Raw genomic sequence first — 23,845 nt, 5'->3', positions numbered from 1 at the left:
ACTTGAATGCTCACAAGATTTCCAGGACCGTACCTTGATAGATAAAATATGAGCGGATAGGTCACCAGTGTCACTCAGTAGTGCAGCCTCACGACTTGGCCTTCAATTTCAGACATAGAAAGATTCTACATTTTAAAGATTCAGAAGTTTTGCAAGCTCATCAATCATAGGTGTCGCCTCTAAAAATCTGGTGTTGAGAGATATCCAACCGAAATATTTCTGGTTTTAACTCCCTTTGATTATAAAAGTAGTAAATAGAATCAAAAAGTGTTTTTTTTATTATCTTAAGAATCATTGCAGCTTACAAAGAGTTAAAAAAAAAAAATACAGCAGCCAGGGCCAAGTCAGCAAAGATATAAACTACAGAAAAAAAATTAAGACTTCAGGCTGACTGACAGCTTTTATGTCTAGTCTTTAAGAGTCCTGTTAACAAGACCCAAACTCCTCTATCCACTTCTCATATTTTTCAATATCCAAGGCGGACACGGATTTGGATACTTTCTTCAATGCCATCTCAAAGTCTTCCATTGTAGTGGGCATGTGCATGTCATCTCTGGAAAGATTGCGAATTTCTTCTGGCGTTAAGCCTTCAATACGTCTTCTCATTGCCATCAAAGAAGCGTCTCTGTGGAGATATGAGCATTTCTAGGTCATGAAGTATTAAATGGATTATGCTACCAGGTTTTTGCCATCTAAATTTTGACATGTAATCAGAGAACCGTATAATATAGGGGGCAGAGGCACTGACTCCAGCAATGTATCACTTACTGGACTGCTTGCTGCATTTTTTACAAAATCAATGCTTTATCAGCAGCTGATAAGTCACAAGAGGACTAGTAAATCTGGTGCCATGTAATCAAACACATTCATGAGCACTGTATAATTCTGTCCCAACCACTGACTGGCAGATTGCTGCCCAAGCACAGTGTACACAGAAAGCTGCCAATCAGTGGTGTAGGTGGGGTTATACACAGCTCAGCTTTCAGAGAATTGGTAGCAGAGAAAACAGGAATTGAATCAATACTGCAGCAAGCAGACCTGTAAGTGATACATCACTGGAATCAGGGTCTCTGCCCCCATAGCATGGTGCTTTCAGAACATTATAAAAACCAGCTGATAGATTCTATTCCTTACCATATGCAATACTACAGGGGCTCATAAAGTCACCAGGCCATTCTGCACTGGATTTCTCCCCTTTATAGAATAAACTGTTCATTCTAATATTTGCACACTTTGATAATATTCTGAGTATTATACCGTAAGTCTACAATTAACATATCTAGGGATTACCAATTACATACCTGCATACATTGGTTATATCTGCCCCAGAATAACCATCCATGTTTTCTGCTATTTTGTCAATGTCAACATCACCTGCCAATTCCAACTCTTTAAGGTTTATTCTTAAGAGCTCTCCTCTGCCTTTGGCTGGAAAAGACAAAGCAAAAAGACACACACTCAGGTATATTGATATACAAATGTATACAGAGATCTCCATCCAGGCAAAAGAAGAAAAATAATTTATATTTTTTCTCCCCCTTCTGCCTGAATGGAGAACACATACATTTTAGTACATTAATACATACATTTTATTGCATTTGTTTTTTTTTTTAGGCTAGTTTCACACTAGCGTTTTTTTGCGCTGCGCCTCGTGCGCTTGCTGTTTTTTTGCGCATGCGATTTAACCAGTTTGTCACCATGTTAACTCAAAAAACGCATGCGATTTTAAACACATGCGTGCGCATGTCCTAGCGCACGCGTGCGTTCCCATAGACTAATTTTTTTTCGCATTCCGTACGCATGCGTTTTGAGACAGGTCGGACGGACCAAAAATGCAACAGGTTGCGTCCGGCGCGCCTAGGCGCACACTACAAAAAAACAAATGCGCACGAAAACGCATACGAACGCGTGCATGCACTAGACAATGCTCACCCATGTTAAAGATAGGGAGCAATGCGCATGCGCACGAGGCGCAGCGCTAAAAAACGTAAGTGTGAAACCAACCTTAGTCCCAGGAGGGGACCTTATAACATTTTGTAATATACTAGCAAGAATGCATAACACCTACATGAGCCCCAGGCTACCAGTATATAACCGTTAACCACCACAATCCAACTATTGAATTTTACAGGTAAGTAACAATCTATCCCTTTGTTACTATTTACATGAACATTAAATGAGTCTGTCCTTCCTCTGGAGCTGAAAAGCAGAAAAGCATGGTTAAAAAAAAAATGTCAGTGTCATGATCCAGGTCGGGTTTTGTGTCCTGTCTCTTTTTCCTGGTCTGATCATGTTAAGGGTTAACTTCTCTGCCTCCTTCTGACTTCAGGCCGGCTATTTCTCTCCACTGCAGAAAATATCAAAAACAAAAATTTGGCACTCAAAAACGAAGGCAATTTCACAGTTCCTTTATCGCATCCAATTCAATAAATACCTTTTGAACGTTTTTGGTCAAACAACAGACCTTCATCAGAATAAGTTTCTCATGGTTGATTTAGCTAAAAAAAGGAGCTGTATAGGAAAACCCATATGCTGTAGGGTATGCTGTAATGGGTACGCAATTCGTGGTACTGAATATGTAACTAGATGTATTAAAGTAAAACAGATGTCTACTGGGAAGCGGCACAAGAAGGCAAAGAGGCACTGTAGAGAAATAGAATCATAGAATCGTGGAGTTGGAAGGGACCTCCTGGGCCATCTGGTCCAACCCGCTGCTCAAAAGCAGGATTTTACTAAATCATCCCAGACAGATGCTTGTTCAGCCTCTGTTTGAAGGATTCTATTGAAGGAGAACTCACCACCTCTCGTGGCAGCCTGTTCCAATCATTGATCACTCTGTCAAAAAGTTTTTTCTAATATCTAATCTGTGTCTCCTCCCTTTCAATTTCATCCCACTGCTTCTAGTCTTTCGTATGTGGGACTAATATGGGAGTTGATAGTCTGACAGCGTATTGAGTACTAGGTTTACTGCCCCAAACTGGCGCTGTACATGAACAGGCAAGCCAGTGATGCCTTGAATGTGAGAATGTTGTGGCTATAGCTAGATTGGTGGCGTGTTGGATACCACGCTTAGAGTCCCAGGTGGATACTGTATAGAGTATTTTTTAGCTTGTGAGCCATGTCCAGTGATCCCACACTGATCACAGGTAAATGAACCAGCGCTATAGGAGGGGGCACCAGGGGTGCAGCATAACAGCGCTTAGCCTGTGTCCGGGGAATGTGAAGTCGTATTTTTTTCAAATTTCTCTCCACTGCATCCTTCAGGCGGTGTCAGTTATAGTTTCTGCCTACGGCGTGTGTAGCCGACTCTGCTTGCCCTGATTTATCCTGCTGCTTTTGCTGACTGTAGCCATGTCTGTTTACTCCTCTCTTCCAGTCCCAAGTCTGTGTTCCCCTTCTCGTGTTTTGACTCCCTGGTATCTGACTTGGCTTGGACCCTGACCTGCTGTTTGTCTCTTGTCTTTGGCATATCTGCTCCTCACCGATATTGACCCATTTGGCTTGTTTCTGACTCTGTGCTTGTTTATTCCTTTGGTACTGCGCTGCAGACTAATATCGACCAGGCTTGTTTGACTATTCCGCTGCCACCTGGTTGTAGCCTTGCTGCTGCGCTGCAGGTCTGCTCTTGCTATGTGTAGTCTTCCCTCCACTCTATTGCCATCTAGTGGAGCTTGCATCTACCTGCATAGCAGCAGCTTTGACGGACAGCATACTCACCCAATCCAAACAGAAAAAAATTGTTAACTATGAACAGTAGTAATTAGGGATGAGTGAACATGAACGATAAAGTTCAGGGTTCGTACCGGACACCAAGTAACCGGTAAAGAGAACCCCGACTTCCAAACAGAAGTCCGTGTTTCTGTTTGGGATTGCCAGACTAATGAAGCTTGTGCAGCCAATCAACAAGCTCTAAGGCTGTGGGCACTTCAGGCCCAAACACAGCCATGCCAGTTATTGGCATGGCTGTGATTGGCTGGTGCATTCTGTGCCTCGGCCTGTATAAAGACCAGATAAACTGTTGCGCCACCATTCTGACGCCTTGGTGTAGAGGACCCATAATACAGCCTGGTGCAGCGTGCCCGTAATACAGCCTCTTCTCTACTGGGAATTTTTTTTAGGGGGAAAAAAGGAAAGAATCAAATAGGGAACATGGTCCTGCTGTAGCTGCTGCGGGGAGAGGACGTGGTCAATCTGTGCCTGTTACGTGTCCAAGTGCAACACCTTCCTCATGTGTACACAGGTGGCAGGACCTTATGCGTCATTTCGTAGGTCCGAGTACCGCTGGCCAAATAGTGAGGCCAGAAAATGTTGAGGCAGTGTTAGATTGAATGTCTGAGAATGCCTCTGGTTCCTTTGCATTGTCTTCCATCCAGTTCCCTGTAGAAAGTACAGAGTTGGCACCTGAAGACCATGGGCATTTTTCTTCCACCTCACCCCCTTACAAATCAGCCAAGCAGTCTAAGCCCAAGTCATGCAGCAGTCTGTTCAGTTTTTATTGACTCGGATGGCTGGGGTTCTGTGGCCCATCCACCTGGTCCTGCCCCACAAGTGGAAGAGACTGAATGCACTGATGCGCAACCACTTGTTATGTTGAAGGAGGAGTACATGGGAGGGCTAGTTCACAGAGTCAGCGAGCGACGAAACTCAGCAGGTGCCAACTTCTGCGTCTTTCTGCAATGTGCAGATGTGCATACTGGCAAGGAGGGCAGGGGTGAGGAATGGGTGAAAGATGATGCGGGGGATAATGAGGTCCTATACCCCACATTGAGCAAAGACCATCCTAGTGACGTAGGCGCAGGTTGGAAAAAGAGGAGGTGGTCACACTGCCCCAGCAGCACAGAAAGAGAAAGAACAGGGTTTAAAAGTACAGCAGGCGGCCATTAGCCAGTACGCCTGCTGCTACTGCCCACCACACGCCAAGGAAATGAGTAAACCAACAAGTTCAAAAGAGATCCCTGGTATGGCATTTCTTGAGGCATTGTGCTGACGAGAAGACACGGGTTGTTGCAACGCTGTGACATCAGAGCTTGATGCCGGGCATAAATCTTATGAACCAGAGCACCACCTGCATGACAAAGCATCTGAATTCCAAGCACAAGGTGTAGAGGAGTACACACCTTAAAAAGCATGACAGATCTGAGCATCCTCCTGCTACCTCTTCTGCTGTGGTTTCCGCCAGAGCTGTGTAGTCGGAGCTCATTTTGGTGGAGTCAGAGTCGGTATAAAATGGTCAGACTCCGAAAATATATAATAAATTGGGTACAGTAGTTCAATGCAGAATGTGCTGAATATTTTTTCATAAGAATTTGGGAAAGTTATGAAATGTCCTATAAATGGCTGTTCTATGGCTACATTCACACACAGCGTTTTTGCTGCGTTTTTTGAGGATACATTTTTCAGCTGCAAAAGCAGATCAGCTTTTTAAAAAACCGCATCACCTGAAAGGTTTTTGAGCTCATAGATAATGTTTTCAATAGCAAAAGCAGATTAGAAATCTGCTCTATCTATCCATTTATCCATATCTGTCTATCCATATCTTATCTGTACCAAAAAGAATGAAAGCCGGGTAGCACACAGACTAACACTCCTTTTATTTTAGCACCAGTCAGGTACACCTCATAGCTGCCCAAAAGGACGCCCAGGACAGGCATTGCTCGTCTTCAGTAACACATCAACATCAATTGATAGTTGGAATAAATAGACTGCATTCACCACATCTTAAGGTGCAGCCTTTATTTTCAAGTGTAGGGCTGTGCAGTATAAGGTTCTGCAGTAGTTGAGGTGTGCAGTATGAGATTCTGCGGAACAGTATGAGGTTCTGCCCCCCCCCTAGTTTTGATCCTGGCTAAAACCGTTTCTTATAGATATGGCGAACCCTCAGGTAACCCTAAATGAAGGTCAATGGACACAGGTGACTGAATTGAAGGAATTGCTTAATCACCTATTTACCGTGACTAAAAAATTACAAGCTGAGGATTTAACTCCTGGCATTTTCATAAGGGAGTGGAAGAACTTGCTATTTTGCCTGTCCCAAAGAGGAGATTTAATCGCAGATGGCATTTCTACTTCAATGAAACGGAGAGAGACACAGCTATTGGAAAATAAAATTTTTCTGGCAGCTGTTTATGTGGACCCAAGTCATCGTATATTGCTTGATGATCAACAACTTACTAAAGGAAAAGAAGCTCTGACTGAGGTAGCAGTTAGGATGAGTGGCCTACAGGAGGACTGCCAGGCGCAAGAGGACTTGGGTCCTGACAGTGCTACTGCTGCCATATCTTCGTCCTCATCAGATGAGGAGTTTGACTTTGACAAGTATTTGGATGATATGGAGCAGGCAAAGCGTTGCTGCAAGGAAAAAGATTTCCCTCCGTCTCCTATAGCAAGCAGATTGACCATATTTCAGCAAAATGTTTCATTTGCTCTCAAAGAAAAAGAAAAATTCAACCGTTCATCAAAACTGACTGTGCATGAGGCAATTCCTTTATACTTGGAAACTGTTAGAGATGTTGCCCATGTGGTTATGGCTTTGCATCCAACCCAAGTTAGTGTAGAGAGGTTGTTCTCTAGCCTTAAAATTATTAGGTCAGGTTTTAGGTCATCTATGAAGGAGGATCTGATGGAGGCAATTCTATTTCTTAGAACAAATTCATAGACTGCACAAATGTTATTTAGTACGTTTTCGTTGAAAACTGTTTTTTGCCACTTACATAGTTTATTACATAGTGATTATATATATATATATATATATATATATATAAATACACACACACACACACACTGTATGTATGTAATCGATATTACATAGTGTATTACATATTCACAATTTATTACAGTTTTTTGTGTTCTAAAGTTGTATTCCAATAAATATATATTATGTTCTATCTAAATGTCTTGATTATTGTATCATAAAAATGATTTAATGTCTGATGTTCACATTGTACTACAATAAATTTTTCACTTAAATATAAGCAATATATGTTAGAGTTGGAGTCGGTGGAAGGGAGTCGCAGGTTTGGCTTACCGACTCCACAGCCCTGGTTTCCGCCTCATCCTCACACTCACGATTAACAGGGCCACCTTCCTCCCCTCAAAGAGAGGATGTGACAGCACCACCACCAGCAGTGTCACCGAGCATCTCCACAAGGTCCCATGGAAGTGTTCAGCTCTCAATAAATAATAATAATCTTTATTTATATAGCGCCAACATATTTCGCAGCGCTTTACAGTTTAACAGTTTCAAAACACAAGTCATAAGTAACAACGTTAACAATACAATAATTAAAGCCCCATCCCCCCTACCCACCCACAAACCATGGTCTTGAACGGCAGCATTCCCAAATTCCTGGCCTTTCAAATGCTGCCATTCCGGCTGGTGGAGATGGACAGTTTTTTAAAAACTTAAGGCGGTGGCTGTCCCGCAGTATATTATTCCCAGCCGCCACTACCTTTCAAGTTGAGCCATGCACACACATATTGCAGACCAAATCAGGTGTGTACTGCGCAAAGCCATCTGTGGCAAGGTCCACATAGCCACTGGACCAGTAAGCACCACCATGGAGGTTACAACTCTCTAACTGTGGCGGCTGGGACAGAGACAGAAGGCATTCTAGCGCATGTTGTACCACCGAGGATTGCTGGACTTTTCTTTGTCCTTGTTGCCACCTCCTCTTACTCCGCTTTCTCATCAGGTCACAGTAAAACCTGCACCACCAACTTTAGCACAGACAGGGGGAAACGACAGCAGGTTGTTCTAAAATGTAACTGTTTGGGGAACAAATCGCACACCACAAAGGAGCCGTGGACAAGTTAAAAAAACCCAGACAGATGAGTGGTTGGTGCCGGTGAATCTCAAGCCAGTCCTGGTGGTGTGCGATAAGCTAAATCACAGCAAACAAGATCTTTGGAACAAGATACATAACGGTCCTAGGTCATAGTGCCCAAACCACCGCATGCATTAGCCATGGAATCACTCCCCATAGTATTGGAAACAAAAAAAGAACTGGACTCCAAAATCCACCAAAAGAATTGTAAAATCAGAAAAGGCTTTATTAATCTCATATAAGAGATACCAAGACAACATAAAGACAATATCATATCATTATAGAGTTATTTGTACAGGGTTTTAAGGTGCAGCAAAAAGAGTGCAGCAGCGCACAGCAAACCAATGGGAAACTTATTAATTACATTACAATTTATATTAAAGTGACAGTGCTAGCAGTAATTTTCTATCATACAACCTACATATCCAAAGAAACTGGACACCAGTGCAGTGAAACTATGAGGCCCCACAAAAAATTAGTCATCATAGCATAGTAGCCATAGTGACCCCATATTAACAGCACAGATGATCACAGTATTCTAAATGCCTTACCCATGGATGCTCCGCACGCCGCACGGCTCACCCCTATGCGCGTTTCGTGTAGGCTTCGTCTGGGGGCTGAGATGGTGTAGTCTGTCGCTTCACGCCTTTTAAACCCCCTTAGCAGCTGTAGAGTGTTGCACTAAGTGGCGCGTGTCGCCGGCATACAGGACCCAGAAGTCGCGTCACCATTAGGCGCCAAGAAGGCCGCGCGGTTCACCCGGAATACCCGGTGACGTCACTGAACCGCAACCGTCGTCAGCCGTAGCCGGAAGTGACGCGCCGGCTGTCTCCGTGCCCGCGACATGCGCACAAGGAACCTCCAAATGCTGCAAAGGCGTGAAGGGACAGACTACACAATCTCAGCCCCCTGACGAAGCCTACGCGAAACGCGCGTAGGGGCGAGCCGTGCGGAGCATCAATGCAACAAGGCGCACCCTGTTGCATTTTCTGTGCGCCCAACCTGTGTGAAACAAATGCGCACCAAAAAACCACATTACAGTCTATGGGAACGCATGCGTTTTTAAAGTCAAACTGGTTAACAGGCATGCTCAAAAAATAAAAAACGCATACAAAACGCTTTTTTGTATGCATTTGCACTGCGCACGGAGCGCAGCGCAAAAAAAACGCTAGTGTGAAAGTAGCCTAAGACACACTTTTTTTCCCCCCAAACTTGGGGGGGGGGGAACGGGGGTGCGTCTTAGAAAGCGTACATGCCTTACTGATACTGTGCGTTTAGGCCGCAGGCTGGGTTGAGGGGGTGTACGGGCACCCGGAGACCCCCTGCAGCAGCACAAGACCCCCGGCAGCAACGCGCCACACATCGGCGCCCCCCCTCATCCCTTGCCAGCGGCCTGCAGCATAACCCCACTCCTGCCTTCTCCAGCAGCGAGCCTGGGACCCTGATTCACCGCAGCCACCACCCCCGGTAAGCAATAAGATGCAAGAATTATAAGAAGCACCACAATTTTAATAAAAAATATTTTTTTCTTAATTTTTCTCCTCAAAATTTGGGGTTCGTTTTATAATCCGGAGCGTCCTCTAGTCCGAAAAATATGGTACTTAAGAGTGTGGTGTTAATTGCTGGTTTTCCCACTTTTTAAGCACTGCATATATTTTTGAATTTGTGTGTAATAACATTTTACGTTTTATATATGACTACGGTTCATTGTTTACAATTTTTTATTTTCGGATTAAATTCTCTATTGTACTGAACCGTGTTCATTCCATGTGTTATAGTGGACACACACACACTTTAAATTTGATTTCGATATTGGTGCCCCATGTCTGCGCCTTTTCATTTTAGCATATTCACCTAGTGATTCCCTGCTGCTACTCTCCCAGTGGAGGATCGTTCTCCATATGTATAAACATTGCTGCAGCCAATCATTGGCAGTAGCGGTCACAAGTCACAAAGAAAAAGCAAGGAGAACATCAGGGGACCCTGGCTGATTACACTGTGTTTTATAATTTTTACATCACGCTTGGCCACTTTTCCACATAAACAGGGAAGACAACCCTTTTAACTGCAGTACCAAAGGAGTTGAATAACCTATTGCTGCAGAATCGATAGCTGCAGGAATGTCTGCCTGATTACTACAATATACATATGGATTATATTGTTAATAGTATAGTTTTTACAAACATAAAAATCAGAAAAAACACATAATTAATGGAAAAAAATGAATTCAGGCCAAAATTTTGCAGGAAAGCAAGACTGTCCACCTACCAGATGGCAACGGAATATAAATCCGCTTTTCCAAACGCCTCCTTAAAGCTTCATCAATATCCCATGGAAAATTAGTGGCAGCAAGGACCATTACCATTTTAGATGGATCTTCATTTTCAGAAGCACCACCAACACCTAAAAAAGGAAGGTGGGTTACTGTGACATTTATTGGACAGCTCATCTTACAATGGCCTCATGCCTTGCATTCCCAACAGGGTTTTTTCATTTATGTAAAATATATCTCTTTTTTGTACCTTACAAAGTTCAGGCTTTGAAATGCTTACATTTCATCAACAAAATTTACCCTTTACAGTGCCTCTCTCTTAAGCTGTGCTCACATCTGTGTATAAAATCAGTGAGTGCAATGTGAAGGAAAAAAAAACAAAACATCGCATTGCACATGGGTCATGTATGTGCCATCTGATATTTATGCACCCATCTCATAGGAAACGCTACATTTCATCAGCTGAGTACAGTGAAATCACAGCGTGAACCGTCAGAATAGAATAGATTGAATAGATATATAGATAGAACAGATACAAATAGGTCAGTGAGATATATAAATTAGTGCAGTGCGTGTAGTTTACTACACTTGCATTTAGCTTATAAATATAAAATTAAATAAAAAAAAAAAATGAATGAAGTCCCCCAATTTTTAATAACCAGCTGAAGGAAATCAGAAAGCTGTGAGCTGGTGTTATTATTCTGGGAAGCAGCCAAGATCCATGGATCTTCCCAGTCTATTAATAACAGCTCACAGCTGTCTTCGTCGCCTTTTCTGGTTATTAAAAAGGGGGTCCCAAAACAAATGACGTGGGCTCCCCTCTATTTTTAAAAACCAGCAAAGGCTAAGCAGAAAGCTGGAGAGTAGCCTCCTCCCTTACTAACACCAGTCCTTAGCCACCCCAGAAATGGCACATCAATCAGATGCGCCAATTCTTGCGCTTAGCCTCGGCTCTTCTACCTTGCCCTGGTGCATTGGCAAGCAGGGTAGTGGTTTTGGGGTTGATGTCAGCTGTATAATGTCCGCTGACATCAATTTCACGGGTAATAGAGAGGCATCTATAAGACACCCTCATTACTAACCCCTTAGTCTAAAGCAATATACACACACTGAGAAAAGTCTTTAAATTGTATAAAGCACTCCCGTACCCACTTTAACCTATTATCTTTAAAAAATAAAATAATCCAAAAGGGGTCTGCTGTAAATCTGTCCCATGACAATCTTGGAATCTGCTACCACCAGATGCAATGCTGAGCCGTGACATCAGTCATGTAACCGCTCAGCAAGGCAACCAAAATACAATGACAGTGTGTGAATCTGAATGCTGCAAACAGTGCAGACATCCGTAAGGTTATCGCAGTTCATCAGCCATGAACTACGAAAAGCTTACCGACCTCAACACTTGTCGCAGCAGCAAGATTCACATGCTACTGTCATTGTGTCCTGGCTGCCGTGCTGAACGGTAACATTACTAACATCACCACTCAGCACTGCATCTGGATGTAGCAGAGTTGGGGATTGCTGTCGAACGTGGGATGAATTTACAGCAGAACGCTTTGGATTATTTTATTTTTTAAAGGTAACAAATGGGATACAGGGTTTGGGAAGTGCTTTTTACAATTAAAAGAACATTTCTCTGTGTGTGTGTTTATTGCTTTTGACTACAGGGTTAGTAATAGGAGTGTCTTATAGACACCTCTACATTACTAACCCCTGGTCTATTACCCCGAATGCCAATGCACCAGGGCAATCGGGGGAAGTTAAGAGGCTAAGCGCCAGAATTGGCACATCTAATGGATGCGTCATTTCTGGGGTGAATAAGGGCTGGTGTTATTAGTTTTGGAGGGGGCCAATATCCATTCCCGCTTACCAACCTAGTAATATCAGCCTGAATCTGTCTGATTAGCCTTTGCTATTAAAAATATGGGTGGACACCATGTCATTTTTTTGTGGCCCCCTTTTTAACCCCTTAGTGATGGAACTAATTTTGACCTTAATGACCAGGTCAAATAGTGTGTTTGCATATATATTATTGTACGGCAGCGATTATTGTCAGTGTTGGGGACACTCACTTGGCAGCGGATTCACATCACACAGGAACACTTTCCACTTAAACAGTCCATGTGGTTTATTAAACAGCATAAACCATGTTAGGCAACACAAAGAATACAGTCTTGCATCAGATTAATCCTTAATGATCATAGTAGAGCTCCACTCTCTCAGTTCATTAGTGTCCAGAGAACATCACGGGCACCAACAGCTATATCCCCATGTCTGGGGTTACCTCGCAGGAGCTCTGGCTCCAGATGCCGACTCTTTGGTAGTCCTCTCTCACAGGGAAGCTGCCGAACTGTGATCACCGTCCCAGACAACGCCTTGCTCACCAGGACACCTGACAGTCCAGATCCACAGACGGACAGTAGCTCCCCCAATGCAGTGCCGTCACAGACTCTGCTCACACACGTGGCCTGTCCGGGTGCTGTTTAGGGATCCGACCCTCATCCTTGGGTCTCCCAACACACCGGCCTCACCAAGTCCAAGGTCGCAGCAGGTGCTATTCAGGAGGGCAGCACACCTTCCAACACCTAGACCCTCCAGGACCTTCCACCCTGAACCATTCAGGTACACACTCTCTCTCCATGTGACCAGACCTCAGGCACACTATATGGTACGTAACCATGCCCACTGGATCACATGGCTATGACCTCACTAAAAGTCCTCTTACAGACACAGCCATACACACACAGGCTTTACTTTGGGCATTCAGATACATGCCCCTGGGTGGGTTTGTAAGTGACTGGTCCCGCCCATCTCACCAAGTCACCTGAAAGCTGCCCCATATAAAACAAAAAACCTCATTAGCAGTAGATCTGCTAATCACAACAAGATTCGGCTTCCACAGGGCACCCACCCCTATGATGCATATCGGCCATTTATAACCCTGCCGGTCACTATTTTCCCTATTACCGTGAAAGAACGCCTGCATGCATGTCCCATACATATATCCCATAAATAAATATTTTAATAATTAAAAAAAAAAAAGTACATAGTTGGTATCGCCACTTTCAGAACAACCCGGACTAAAAACAAACTGTCCCACTAATTAACCCCTTTTGTGAGCACCGTAAAAAAAATTAAATTAAAAAAGCAAGGCAAAAAAACAATGCTTAATAATCATACCGCCGAACAAAAAGTGGAATAAAACGTGATAAAATAGAGAAGTGAAAATAAAAATAGTATAGCTGAAAATGTCATTTAGTCCCGCAAAATAATAAGCCGCCTTACAGCTTATCAGCAGAAAAATGAAAAAGTTATAGCTCGCAGAATAAAGCGATGCAAAAATTTTTTTTTCATAAAAAAAGATTTTTATTGTGTAAAAGGGACAAAACATAAAAAACTATATAAATGTGATGCAATAAAAACAGTCTTTAGTGTGTGACAGCGGACAATCAGAAAAACCTGATATAAATCTGGTATCACACCGACCTGAAGAATAAAGTAGTCTAATCCCTTATAACACATGAATAACGGCATAAAAAAATAAATAAAACCAATGCTTCACCTGCTGTTGATTTGTTCATTCTGCTTCCCAAAGATCGCAGTATTGCTTGGCGCACCTTTATTTTGCACCTTGTGCTGAGAGCTTGCACCTGGATTTCCGTGTAAATCTCTGAAATACGTTATTCAGACAGAACCCCCCGGCGGAAGATTCCCTATAATGAGGTAGATGGAAGCACTGTGGACACCGTCTGGCCTATGATCCAGCTGGGGCCAAAACTAAATTTTGGCAGTAAAATTATTTTTTTCTTTATTGCCCAATGGTATAAAATTCTGTGGCCCACCTGTAGTGACAATATGATCACTGCACTCCTACTTAAAATTCTTTGAAAAGTGTCGTTTGTAAACTGGTGTCTCTTAAGGGGTTCTGCTGTTCTAGCACCTCAGGGGCTCTGCCAATGTTACATGGCACCCTCAAACTAGTCCAGCAAAATGTGAACTGAAATATGGCGCTTCTTACCTTCTGAGCTTTGAACTGTGCCTTAAAAGTAGTTTTCAACCACATATGGGGTATCGGCGTACTCAGGAGAAATTTCACAACAGATTTTGGGGTCCATTTTCTCCTGTTACCTTTGTGAGAAAAAAAATTTGGGGCTAAAAAAAAAAAATTTGTGGGAAAAATGTGATTTTTCGGCTCTACGTTATAAACTTCTGAGAAGCACCTGTGGGTTCAAGGTGCTCACCACACATCTAGATAAATTCCCTGAGGGGGCTAGTTTCCAAAATGGTGCCACTTGTGGGGGGTTCTCCCTGTTTAGGCACATCAGGGGCTCTCCAAACGCGACATGGCGTCCACTAATTATTCCAGCAAATTTTGCAGTAAAAAATGGGCATGGTTTCGGCCCTGGCAAACGTAGTTTTGGTACATGTGTCGGAAGTACGTGTGTTGGTTCATGACACTTCTGTTTTTCGGCTTTGCCTGCAGTTGGGCAAAGCGTATTGCGCAGGTGCGAAGCGCAATATTTCTGAGCATGCGCGAGATGTTATCCATGTTAACCGAGAAGCGTTATCCATGAAGTAGGACGGCGAGCAACAGCCAATGGGAGTGATGTAGAGGCCCAAAACCACGCCCATTGGACCGGACTGAGAGGATTACCATACAGCGTGGGAGACATTAAAAAACGTTTTTGTGAGTATATAAGGGGAGTAAAGATGTAGGGAATGCATAGCAGACGCTAAATAAGGCGATATTTTTAGCTGCTATGTCACAAAACTGGTGACAGATTCCCTTTAACTATTTTGTGAGACATAACTCTCTGGGCATAAAATTTAAACGTTTGAAAATTAGAAAATTTTTCACCAAATTTCCATTTTTTTCATAAATAAATGCAAGCCATATAGTAGAAATTTGCCACTATTATGAAGTACAATGTCACGAAAACGCAATCTCAAAATCAATGGGAGCTGTTGAAGCGTTCCAGAGTTATTACCACATAAAGTGACACTTGTCAGAATTGTAAAATTTGGCCTGGTCATGAAGGTGAAAACAGTCTGGGGGGCTGAAGGGGTTACATTTTTCTGCCCTTAAATCAGATAGCTATACCACAAAGAATAATTAATAAAAATTCCCCACATGTCTACTTTACATCATTTTTTTAAACATTTTTTTCTCATTTTTTGCAACAAAATTTACAAAACCATTTTTATTTAAGAGACCACATCACATTTGAAGTCACTTTGAAGGGTCTACATGACAGAAAATACCCCAAAGTGACAGCATTCTAAAAAATGCACCCCTCAAGGTGCTCAAAAAAAACATTCAATAAGTTTATTAACCCTTCAGGTGCTTCACAGGAATTAATGGAATGTGGAAAGAAAAAATGAACATTTTACTTTTTTCCACAAAATTTTTTTCTTTAGCCTCAACGTTTTTACTTTCACAAGGGTAACAGGAAAATGAAGCACAAAGTTTGTTGTACAATTTCTCCAGAGAAACCGACTGTCTGTGTGCACATCAGGGCTCAGAAAGTGAGGAATGAAAATGCCAATTGCTAGGGAACTCATGAATGCGTAGAAGATATAAAGGTGTCGATGGATTTACATTTCACAGGGTGTTGACCTTACTGATAGATTCCCTTTAATAAAGTCTAAGGCCTGCTTCACACATACGTTTTTCCTGTCAGTTGCCAGCCGCCAAAAAGAGCGGAGAATGGATCCGTGTCCGTCGAGACACCAATGGGTGCCACCGGACAGTTGATATGACGGGATCCGCCGATCGAGGAATGTTAAAGGAACCGCGCTTAAAAAAAAAAAAAGGTCGGAGCTCGCAATGTCGCGGGAGGTCGGAGCTCGCGATGTAGCGAGAGGTCGGAGCTCGCGATGTCGCGGGAGGTCAGAGCTCGCGATGTCGCGGGAGGTCGGAGCTCGGGTGAGGAGACTGTGGGAGCGATGGTCGGAGATCGGGTGAGGAGATGGCAGGAGCGATGGTCGGAGATCGGGTGAGGAGACGGCGGGAGCGATGGTCGGAGCTCGGGTGAGGAGACGCGGGAGCGATGGTCGGAGATCGGGTGAAGAGACGGCGGGAGCGATGGTGAGAGAGAGATTTTAGCGGCTCCCGGGACGGCAGTAACGGGTTAAAATGCTTCCCGGGGCTATGATTCCGGGCATGCGTGGTTCAAACTGACGGTCCGTCAGAGAGAAAAAAACGTTGTGGGGTCCGTTTCATCCGCCCGGGAGCCGCTAAAATCTTGGCGGATTCGTACAAAAACGGGTAGGACGGATGACTGTCAGTTAAGATCCGCCAAAAATGTAAGTCTATGGGGAAAAAAAGGGATCCGCCCCTTTTTTTGGCAGATCCGTTTTTTAAAAAAATTGGCGGATTTTGACTGATGGCAAATAACGGACGTGTGAAACAGGCCTTAGCAGACTAGATCCCTGGCAGCCCTTCTGCCTGGCAAGATGGCAGAATAAAGTCATTGTGGTTGTACAAGAGCACATAGGTTTCGTGTGAGTGTATGGAGTGGGCTAAGGAGATGTGTGATACAGTTGATGTCTGCATCAAATCTCTTCTAATAGTAACATTTAAGTGTTGCAATCGTGAGGGTGTCTGGGTCTGTTTCAAAGCCCATGGGTTACTATGACAGCCAAGGCCCTACTGAAGACCCTGTCGCCATCATATATATCACATATTCTTCTCCCCACCTATAAACTCAGACTGAATTCCAGCAATATATTTGGGCAAGGAGAAAGCTGAATAAGATAATGAAGCATGGAACAAAAATTTATAATGCTCCAAATGATGGAGGATAAATAAAGAAAATACACGTACACGTGACATCAAAATACGCAGTTTGTTTTAAACTTTGATTAATTTAACAAAAATGGTAACCCAAACTTTGGGTTTCCTAAATCCAGTAAACAGCAATAGTTACCATCCATCTGAACTAAGAGCTCTGCTTTTACTCTTCTGCTGGCTTCGTGCTCTTCAGAGGTACCTCGTCGGCTGCATATGGAGTCAATTTCATCAATAAATATAGTTGTCGGGGCATAAAAACGTGCCTAAAGCAAAAAGATTAATAGGTTTTCAGCAAAAAGGAACAGCAACTGCACCAAAGGACCACGTCTGTGTACATTTCTTAACCCTTGACAGTCACCTTAAAACAAATTAAGAAAAAAAGAAGAAGCTTAAAAGTGTAATATTAAACTTCCTATATAGATCTAGCTTCCACATAAATTTGGTCTCCTTATCGTATCATGAAGTGATAAGATAGTGTAGGAGAAATCGTATTTCCACACAACATTAACCACAATTTGGGAGGTTTTGACGCACTAGTCACAGCCAGTTTAAATGAACATAATGCATTCTTGTATCATCAAAATGAAAGGTTACCATTTCAAACAAAAGACGGACAAGCTTCTCTGATTCTCCCCTGTATTTGGATGTAAGTGTAGAGGACGAAACATTGAAAAATGTAGTTTTGCATTCTGTTGCAACAGCTTTGGCTAAGAGAGTCTTCCCTGTTCCCGGTGGTCCAACCATTAAAACTCCCTTTAGAGAAGAAAAGAAAAATTCAATGTGCACATATTTTAGAAAATGCAGTAACCACTAGAACTATAGAAATAAAGTGCTACATGTGAAGACATTTTACTACAGACTTAAGGATTATTCCTATCTCAGCCATTCATCAGGTGGCAAGGGCTTCTGCTGGGTGTTGCTTAATATGCTACATTGTTTCTATAACTCCTATTCACGGCTATGAAATTTAAAGGGAATCTGTCACTAGGATCAATCATCCTAAGTCATCTACACTCACTGGCCACTTTATTAGGTACACCTGTCCAACTGTGTGTTAAGACTTAATTTCTAATCAGCCAATCACATGGTGGCAACTCAGTGCATTTAGGCATGTAGACATGGTCAAGACAATCTCCTGCAGTTCAAACCGAGCATCAGTATGGGGAAGAAAGGTGATTTGAGTGCCTTTGAGCGTGGCATGATTGTTGGTGCCAGAAGGGCTGGTCTGAGAATTTCAGAAACTGCTGATCTACTGGGATTTTCACGCACAACCATCTCTAGGGTTTACAGAGAATGGTCCGAAAAAGAAAAAAAATCCAGTGAGCGGCAGTTCTGTGGCCGGAAATGCCATGTTGATGCCAGAGGTCAGAGGAGAATGGGCAGACTGGTTCGAGCTGATAGAAAGGCAACAGTGACTCAAATTGCCACCCGTTACAACCAAGGTAGGCAGAAGAGCATCTCTGAACGCACAGTGCGTCGAACTTTGAGGCAGATGGGCTACAGCAGCAGAAGACCACACTGGGTACCACTCCTCTCAGCTAAGAACAGGAAACTGAGGCTACAATTTGCACAAGCTCATCGAAATTGGACAGTAGAAGATTGGAAAAACGTTGCCTGGTCTGATGAGTCTCGATTTCTGCTGCGACATTCGGATGGTAGGGTCAGAATTTGGCGTAAACAACATGAAAGCATGGATCCATCCTGCCTTGTATCAACGGTTCAGGCTGGTGGTGGTGGTGTCATGGTGTGGGGAATTTTTTCTGGGCACTCTTTGGGCCCCTTGGTACCAATTGAGCATCGTTGCAACGCCACAGCCTACCTGAGTATTGTTGCTGACCATGTCCATCCCTTTATGACCACAATGTACCCAACATCTGATGGCTACTTTCAGCAGGATAATGCGCCATGTCATAAAGCTCGAATCATCTCAGATTGGTTTCTTGAACATGACAATGAGTTTACTGTACTCAAATGGCCTCCTCAGTCACCAGATCTCAATCCAATAGAGCATCTTTGGGATGTGGTGGAACGGGAGATTCGCATCAGGGATGTGCAGCCGACAAATCTGCGCCAACTGTGTGATGCCATCATGTCAATATGGTCCAAAATCTCTGAGGAATGCTTCCAGCACCTTGTTGAATCTCTGCCACGAAGAATTGAGGCAGTTCTGAAGGCAAAAGGGGGTCCAACCCCTTACTAGCATGGTGTACCTAATAAAGTGGCCAGTGAGTGTATATGCATAGTTGTCCTCTCATAGTGCTGTCAGCAATGCTATAGAGCTGCGACTGATTATAACTAACGCAGTACAGCAGTGTTGAACCTTGTCTCATTGCAAACTCGTTTGCAGTGCTGTCAGCTCTGCTGTACTGCCCCTTGGCAAGCCCTTGGCCTATCACTCTCAAGAAGGTGAAACATTACCCCCTATGAGAGTCAAGAGTCAGTTATTACAGGTTTCACATTGGAAACCCTCTTTTCATTTAAAATAAGCTCTTCAAGCAGACTGTCATCCAGATCAGTGTCAGTGTAAATTAACAGCTCATTTACATACAAGAAAAGCATATATTTCTCTGGGATAAAACATTGATCATAAGGCAGAGACAGTTTAACACCTGCCACTGCTTTTTTCAGTCTTCCCTCTCAAAAAATAATTCAGCCACATTTCTAGGTAGTGGGTATCTGGATAGATTCTGACAAATCCTATTATTGCACAGGATGTTTCCCATTACATTTTCAGAGAGATCACATAACAATATGAATCAATAATGACACACCTCTAGATAGAATTTAATGACAATTCCCAGCAAATGAAAGAGCCTTTTACAAGAATGCAGGTATATGAAAAGTATGTTTCTTCAATACAAGCAGTAAGGGCCATTTTCTGAAATCTACCCCTATATAAAAAAAACAACTCATTTAACACCTTCCCTACGGGGCCAATTTCATTTTTATGTTTTTGCTTTTCCTCCCCTTCTTACCAGACCCATGAAGGGAATCTGTCAGCAGGTCTTTGCTACCTCATCTGAGAGCAGCCTGATGTAGGAAAATAGAAGCTGAATCCAATGATGTATCACATAGTTTACTGGGTGCATTGGTTCTGATACAGTCAAAGCTTTATAGAATTAGCATGAGGCAGTGCTGAGAAAGCTAACGCCGCCCACACCAGGCTTTCCACGTACAAAGTCCATAGTCAGTAAGCTGCTTATCCCAGGAGGAGGAAGAATTCATCTTAGGCCTGTTTCACAAATACGTTTTTTCAAATCAGTCAAAATCCGCCAAAAAGTGAATATGGCGGATCCGCTAAAAATGTGTAAAAACGGATGCGGGTGGTACGGATCCGTTTTTTGACGGATCCGCTATACGGATTTTTGTACGGATCCGTCAAAAACCGGATCCGTTCCATCCGCTGGCATCCGATTTTGCCATCCGTTGGATCCGTTTTCTGATGGATACGTTTTTCCACACCTCCAAAATGGGATGCTCCCAAATATGACTGGCTCTTGGAAAATGCTCCCAAATGTGATTGGATACTGGAAACTAGGGAAAACTATATCTATGGTGTTGTAAAACAATATCTTTGAAAGGTTTTAGAGCTAGTGGCAGAGATGGAAGGAGTCATTGCGAGTATTAACAGCTTCTGTGTGGAATTTGATCTTCACTGCAATCGGTTGGCAATTATTGCTCTCCAGAGGGAGAAAAGAAGACTGTAAATCCTACGTCTCCAACGCATGAAGAGACGACGGCAAAGTCCGTTCACCTCAGACAGAATCTGCCAGAAATCTGGCGGATCCGCCGAATAGCGGACGGAACGGACGACCATCCGCCAAAATCCGCCACTAATGTATCTCAATGGGAAAAAAATGACGGATCCGCCACAAGAAAAGCGGATCCGCCATTTTCAAATTTTGGCGGATTTTGACGGATAGTGAAAAACTGATGTGTGAAACAGACCTTAGTGATAAATCCATCACAGTTAGTAAACAACAGCATCCACATTGACAAGTGACACATCTCTGAATTCTCTGTTTCAGCGTCTATCTCCTGCTGTCTTCAGATTACATAGCAAAAACTTGCTATGTATTACCTTTAACTTTTTTTATTTTTCCATCCACAGACATATGAGGACTTATTCTTTGCAAGACAAGTATTACTCTTGAATGACACCATTCATTTTACACACATTAAGTACAGGAAAATGAAAAATTACAAGTGTGGTGAAATTGTTAAAAAAAAAAAAAAAAGGAATTCTGACATTGTTTTTTGTAAATTGTTAATGGAGTTCTTTATGTGGTAAAAATAATGTAATGATTCATCTCATCAGTACAATTATAGCGATACTAAACACGTCCAGTTTTAATTTGATCTTTACCTTCCATGGCCGCCTTATACCCTTAAAAAATTCTGGCATCCACATTGGTAGAACTACAGCTTCTTTTAACAATTTCTTGGCTTCCTCCAAGTCTGCAATGTCATCCCTGTGTATGAAATATCCGTGTTCAATAGTGACAAACAAGTTAGGTTAACCCTGAAGATCACTGTGGTCACGTACAAGGAGCATGTAATATTTTAACCCTAGTTCTCACTTCACATTTACAGAGCAATTAAACCTGCCTATGCATATTAGAAGAAAGATGCAGAAAATGGATGTTTTCCACCATATCCAAGGTTCGTCATGTGAAATGTAATAGCTACCTAATGCAACATCTGGTATCTAGTAAGTTACGGTTTACATTTTTTTTCTTCACATGATAGTCAGATGAAAAACCTTTCTGGAAGAATCTTTTACAAGCAAAAAGTGCTATATAAAAATAAAAACACTCTTTGTAGAGATTAGAGATGAGTGAATTTGTTTGGTGTTTGTCCCCGAATCTGATTTTGACATATTCGTGCCATATTCGAACACTATTCGTGCCGAGTGTTCAATGATCGGTTTCAAACATATTTGGTAATTTCTACTCCCACTGACTAATGACATTCGGCCGTGTTCGACGAATACTGCAAAAACAATACTCGATGCCGATCGTATTCGGAACCAAATGCGAACAAATTTGTTCATCTCTAGTAGAGATCCTTCATCCTTCTCTCAGAACGACTGACCAGCAATCTTGCCCTATGTGCAAGTCCATCTTTACACTCACCACCGAACATTGGGGTTCTGGGAAATGATATCTCTTTCCAAAGCTTCCACCAAATCCTTATCATATCCAGTTCCATCAAACTTCTTGGGCTCTGGTTCCGATTCATCAGCAGATGACTTGTTCTACAAACAGAATAACATTGGTAAAAGGTAAATGATAAGGTTTTAAAGGGAATCTGTCACCCCATTTTAGCCCTATCTGCTGCCGGCACTGCCATCAGTGGCTTATCTACAGCATTCTGTAATGGTATAGATAAGCCCCCATTGAAACCTGAAAGAAGAGAAAAACACGCTAGATTATACTCACCGGGGGGCGGAGTCGGGTGCGGTGGGTGTCGCCGTCCTGTCCTGCGCCTCCCATCTTCATACGATGATGTCCTCCTCCTTGCTTCTCCCTCGGCTCCTGTGCAGGCGTACTTTATTTGCCCCGTTGAAGGCAGAGCAAAGTACTGCAGAGCGCAGGCGCCGGGAAAGGTCAGAAAGGTCCCGCGCCTGCGCACTGCAGTACTTTATTCTGCCCTCAACAGGGCAGATAAAGTACGCCTGCACAGGAGCCGAGGGAGAAGCAAGGAGGAGGACATCATCGTATGAAGATGGAAGGCGCCGGACAGGACGGCGACACCCATCGGACCGGACCGAACGCCAGGGTGAGTAAAATCTAACTCTTTTTTCTTATCTTTCAGATCCTGATGGCGGTGACGGCAGCTGATAGAGCTAAAATGGGGTGACAGATTCCCTTTAAAGAGCTTGCTCCAAGCTGAAAAGTCGCCAGCCACTCCATGTGACTGCAGACAGCCAAATCCTGTAGTGTGTAATGTGCACAATGGCAAGATTCCCCTGTATTTGCAATTGTACAGTCACATGACCATTTGTATGTAAATTGCACACATGCAGTCATGTGCCACCTAGAGTGTCAGTCACTTCTCAACAGATTCAGCAGGTACATGGAGCAAATGTAGACTTTTCTTTTCTGGAAAACCCCTTTAAAGCACATGTAATTTAAGGCTACTTTCAGATTTGCGTTCGGAGGCGCAGCACAGGGCCACCGCTAATCCCCGCCCCGGTCACGCCTCCTCCGGTCAGCTCCTCCTCTGATCGCATGACACTGCATGCGATCACCGTACCCTCTAGTTAGTGTTGGGTACGCTGGCTGTACGCTGGTACACTTTTGCCGGCGCTTGCACTCTTTTGGCGCTGCGCCGAGCGCACAAAAACATGCCGTGTTGCATTTTTGTGCGCTCAGCGCAGCGCCAAAAGGGCGCAAGCGCCGGCAAAAGTGTGCCAGCGCACGACCAGCGTACCCAACGCTAACTATAGGGTACGCTGATCGCATGCAGCGTCATGCGGTCAGAGGAGACGCTGACCGGAGGTGCGGCTGGGGCTTAGAGGCGGCCCTGCGCCTCCGAACGCAAATCTGAAAGTAGCCTAAGAGAGTAGCAAAGCTCCGCAAAATTATGAAACTTGAATATGAATATTTTTAAAACCTTTGTAAATGATTCCAGGTTGAACAACTCCTTTAACCCATTCCTGACTTCCGACGTACATGTACAGCGCAGCCCAAAATGCTTTCCCGCAAACCACTGTAAATGTATAGCGCGGCGATCGCTGACACTGCGCAGTAACAGCAATGATCGGGAGTTTAACCTCTCTGATGCGGCTGTCAATAGCGACAGCTGCATTGATCTGCTTATTGAGGGAGGGGGCTCCCTCTTTGCTCCGATCGGCACAACGTGATTCTGTCGTGCTCATTGTCTCGATGGTGAGCCCAGGCCAAATAATGGGGGTAATTGGGGGTCAACCAAGTACAGTTGTCTGTCAGGTCC

At 43.4% G+C, this 23,845-nt stretch overlaps 1 protein-coding gene across 4 annotated transcripts in view; it reads right to left on the bottom strand.

The window, feature by feature from the left end:
* Positions 1 to 255: 255 nt before the first annotated feature.
* KATNA1 (katanin catalytic subunit A1) overlaps positions 256 to 23,845 on the bottom strand; it is a 70,698-nt gene continuing 47,108 nt past the window's right edge. For all 4 annotated transcript variants that reach the window (XM_073560197.1, XM_073560194.1, XM_073560196.1 and 1 more), the window contains 7 exons: positions 22,024 to 22,145; positions 21,255 to 21,360; positions 17,483 to 17,641; positions 17,025 to 17,151; positions 10,092 to 10,226; positions 1,302 to 1,428; positions 256 to 625 (listed from right to left, as the gene is read on the bottom strand). In XM_073560197.1, coding sequence (XP_073416298.1) covers positions 427 to 625; positions 1,302 to 1,428; positions 10,092 to 10,226; positions 17,025 to 17,151; positions 17,483 to 17,641; positions 21,255 to 21,360; positions 22,024 to 22,145 — 975 coding nt within the window. In that variant the 3' untranslated portion in view covers positions 256 to 426. The remainder of the gene's footprint in view (positions 626 to 1,301; positions 1,429 to 10,091; positions 10,227 to 17,024; positions 17,152 to 17,482; positions 17,642 to 21,254; positions 21,361 to 22,023; positions 22,146 to 23,845) is intronic.

Source organism: Dendrobates tinctorius, unplaced genomic scaffold (genome assembly GCF_039654945.1).
Source record: "Dendrobates tinctorius isolate UK_male_01 unplaced genomic scaffold, ASM3965494v1 ptg000293l, whole genome shotgun sequence".
Classification (NCBI taxonomy): domain Eukaryota; kingdom Metazoa; phylum Chordata; class Amphibia; order Anura; family Dendrobatidae; genus Dendrobates; species Dendrobates tinctorius.
Note: the sequence above shows the minus strand (reverse complement) of the source record. Positions and strands in the feature narration are given on the sequence as shown.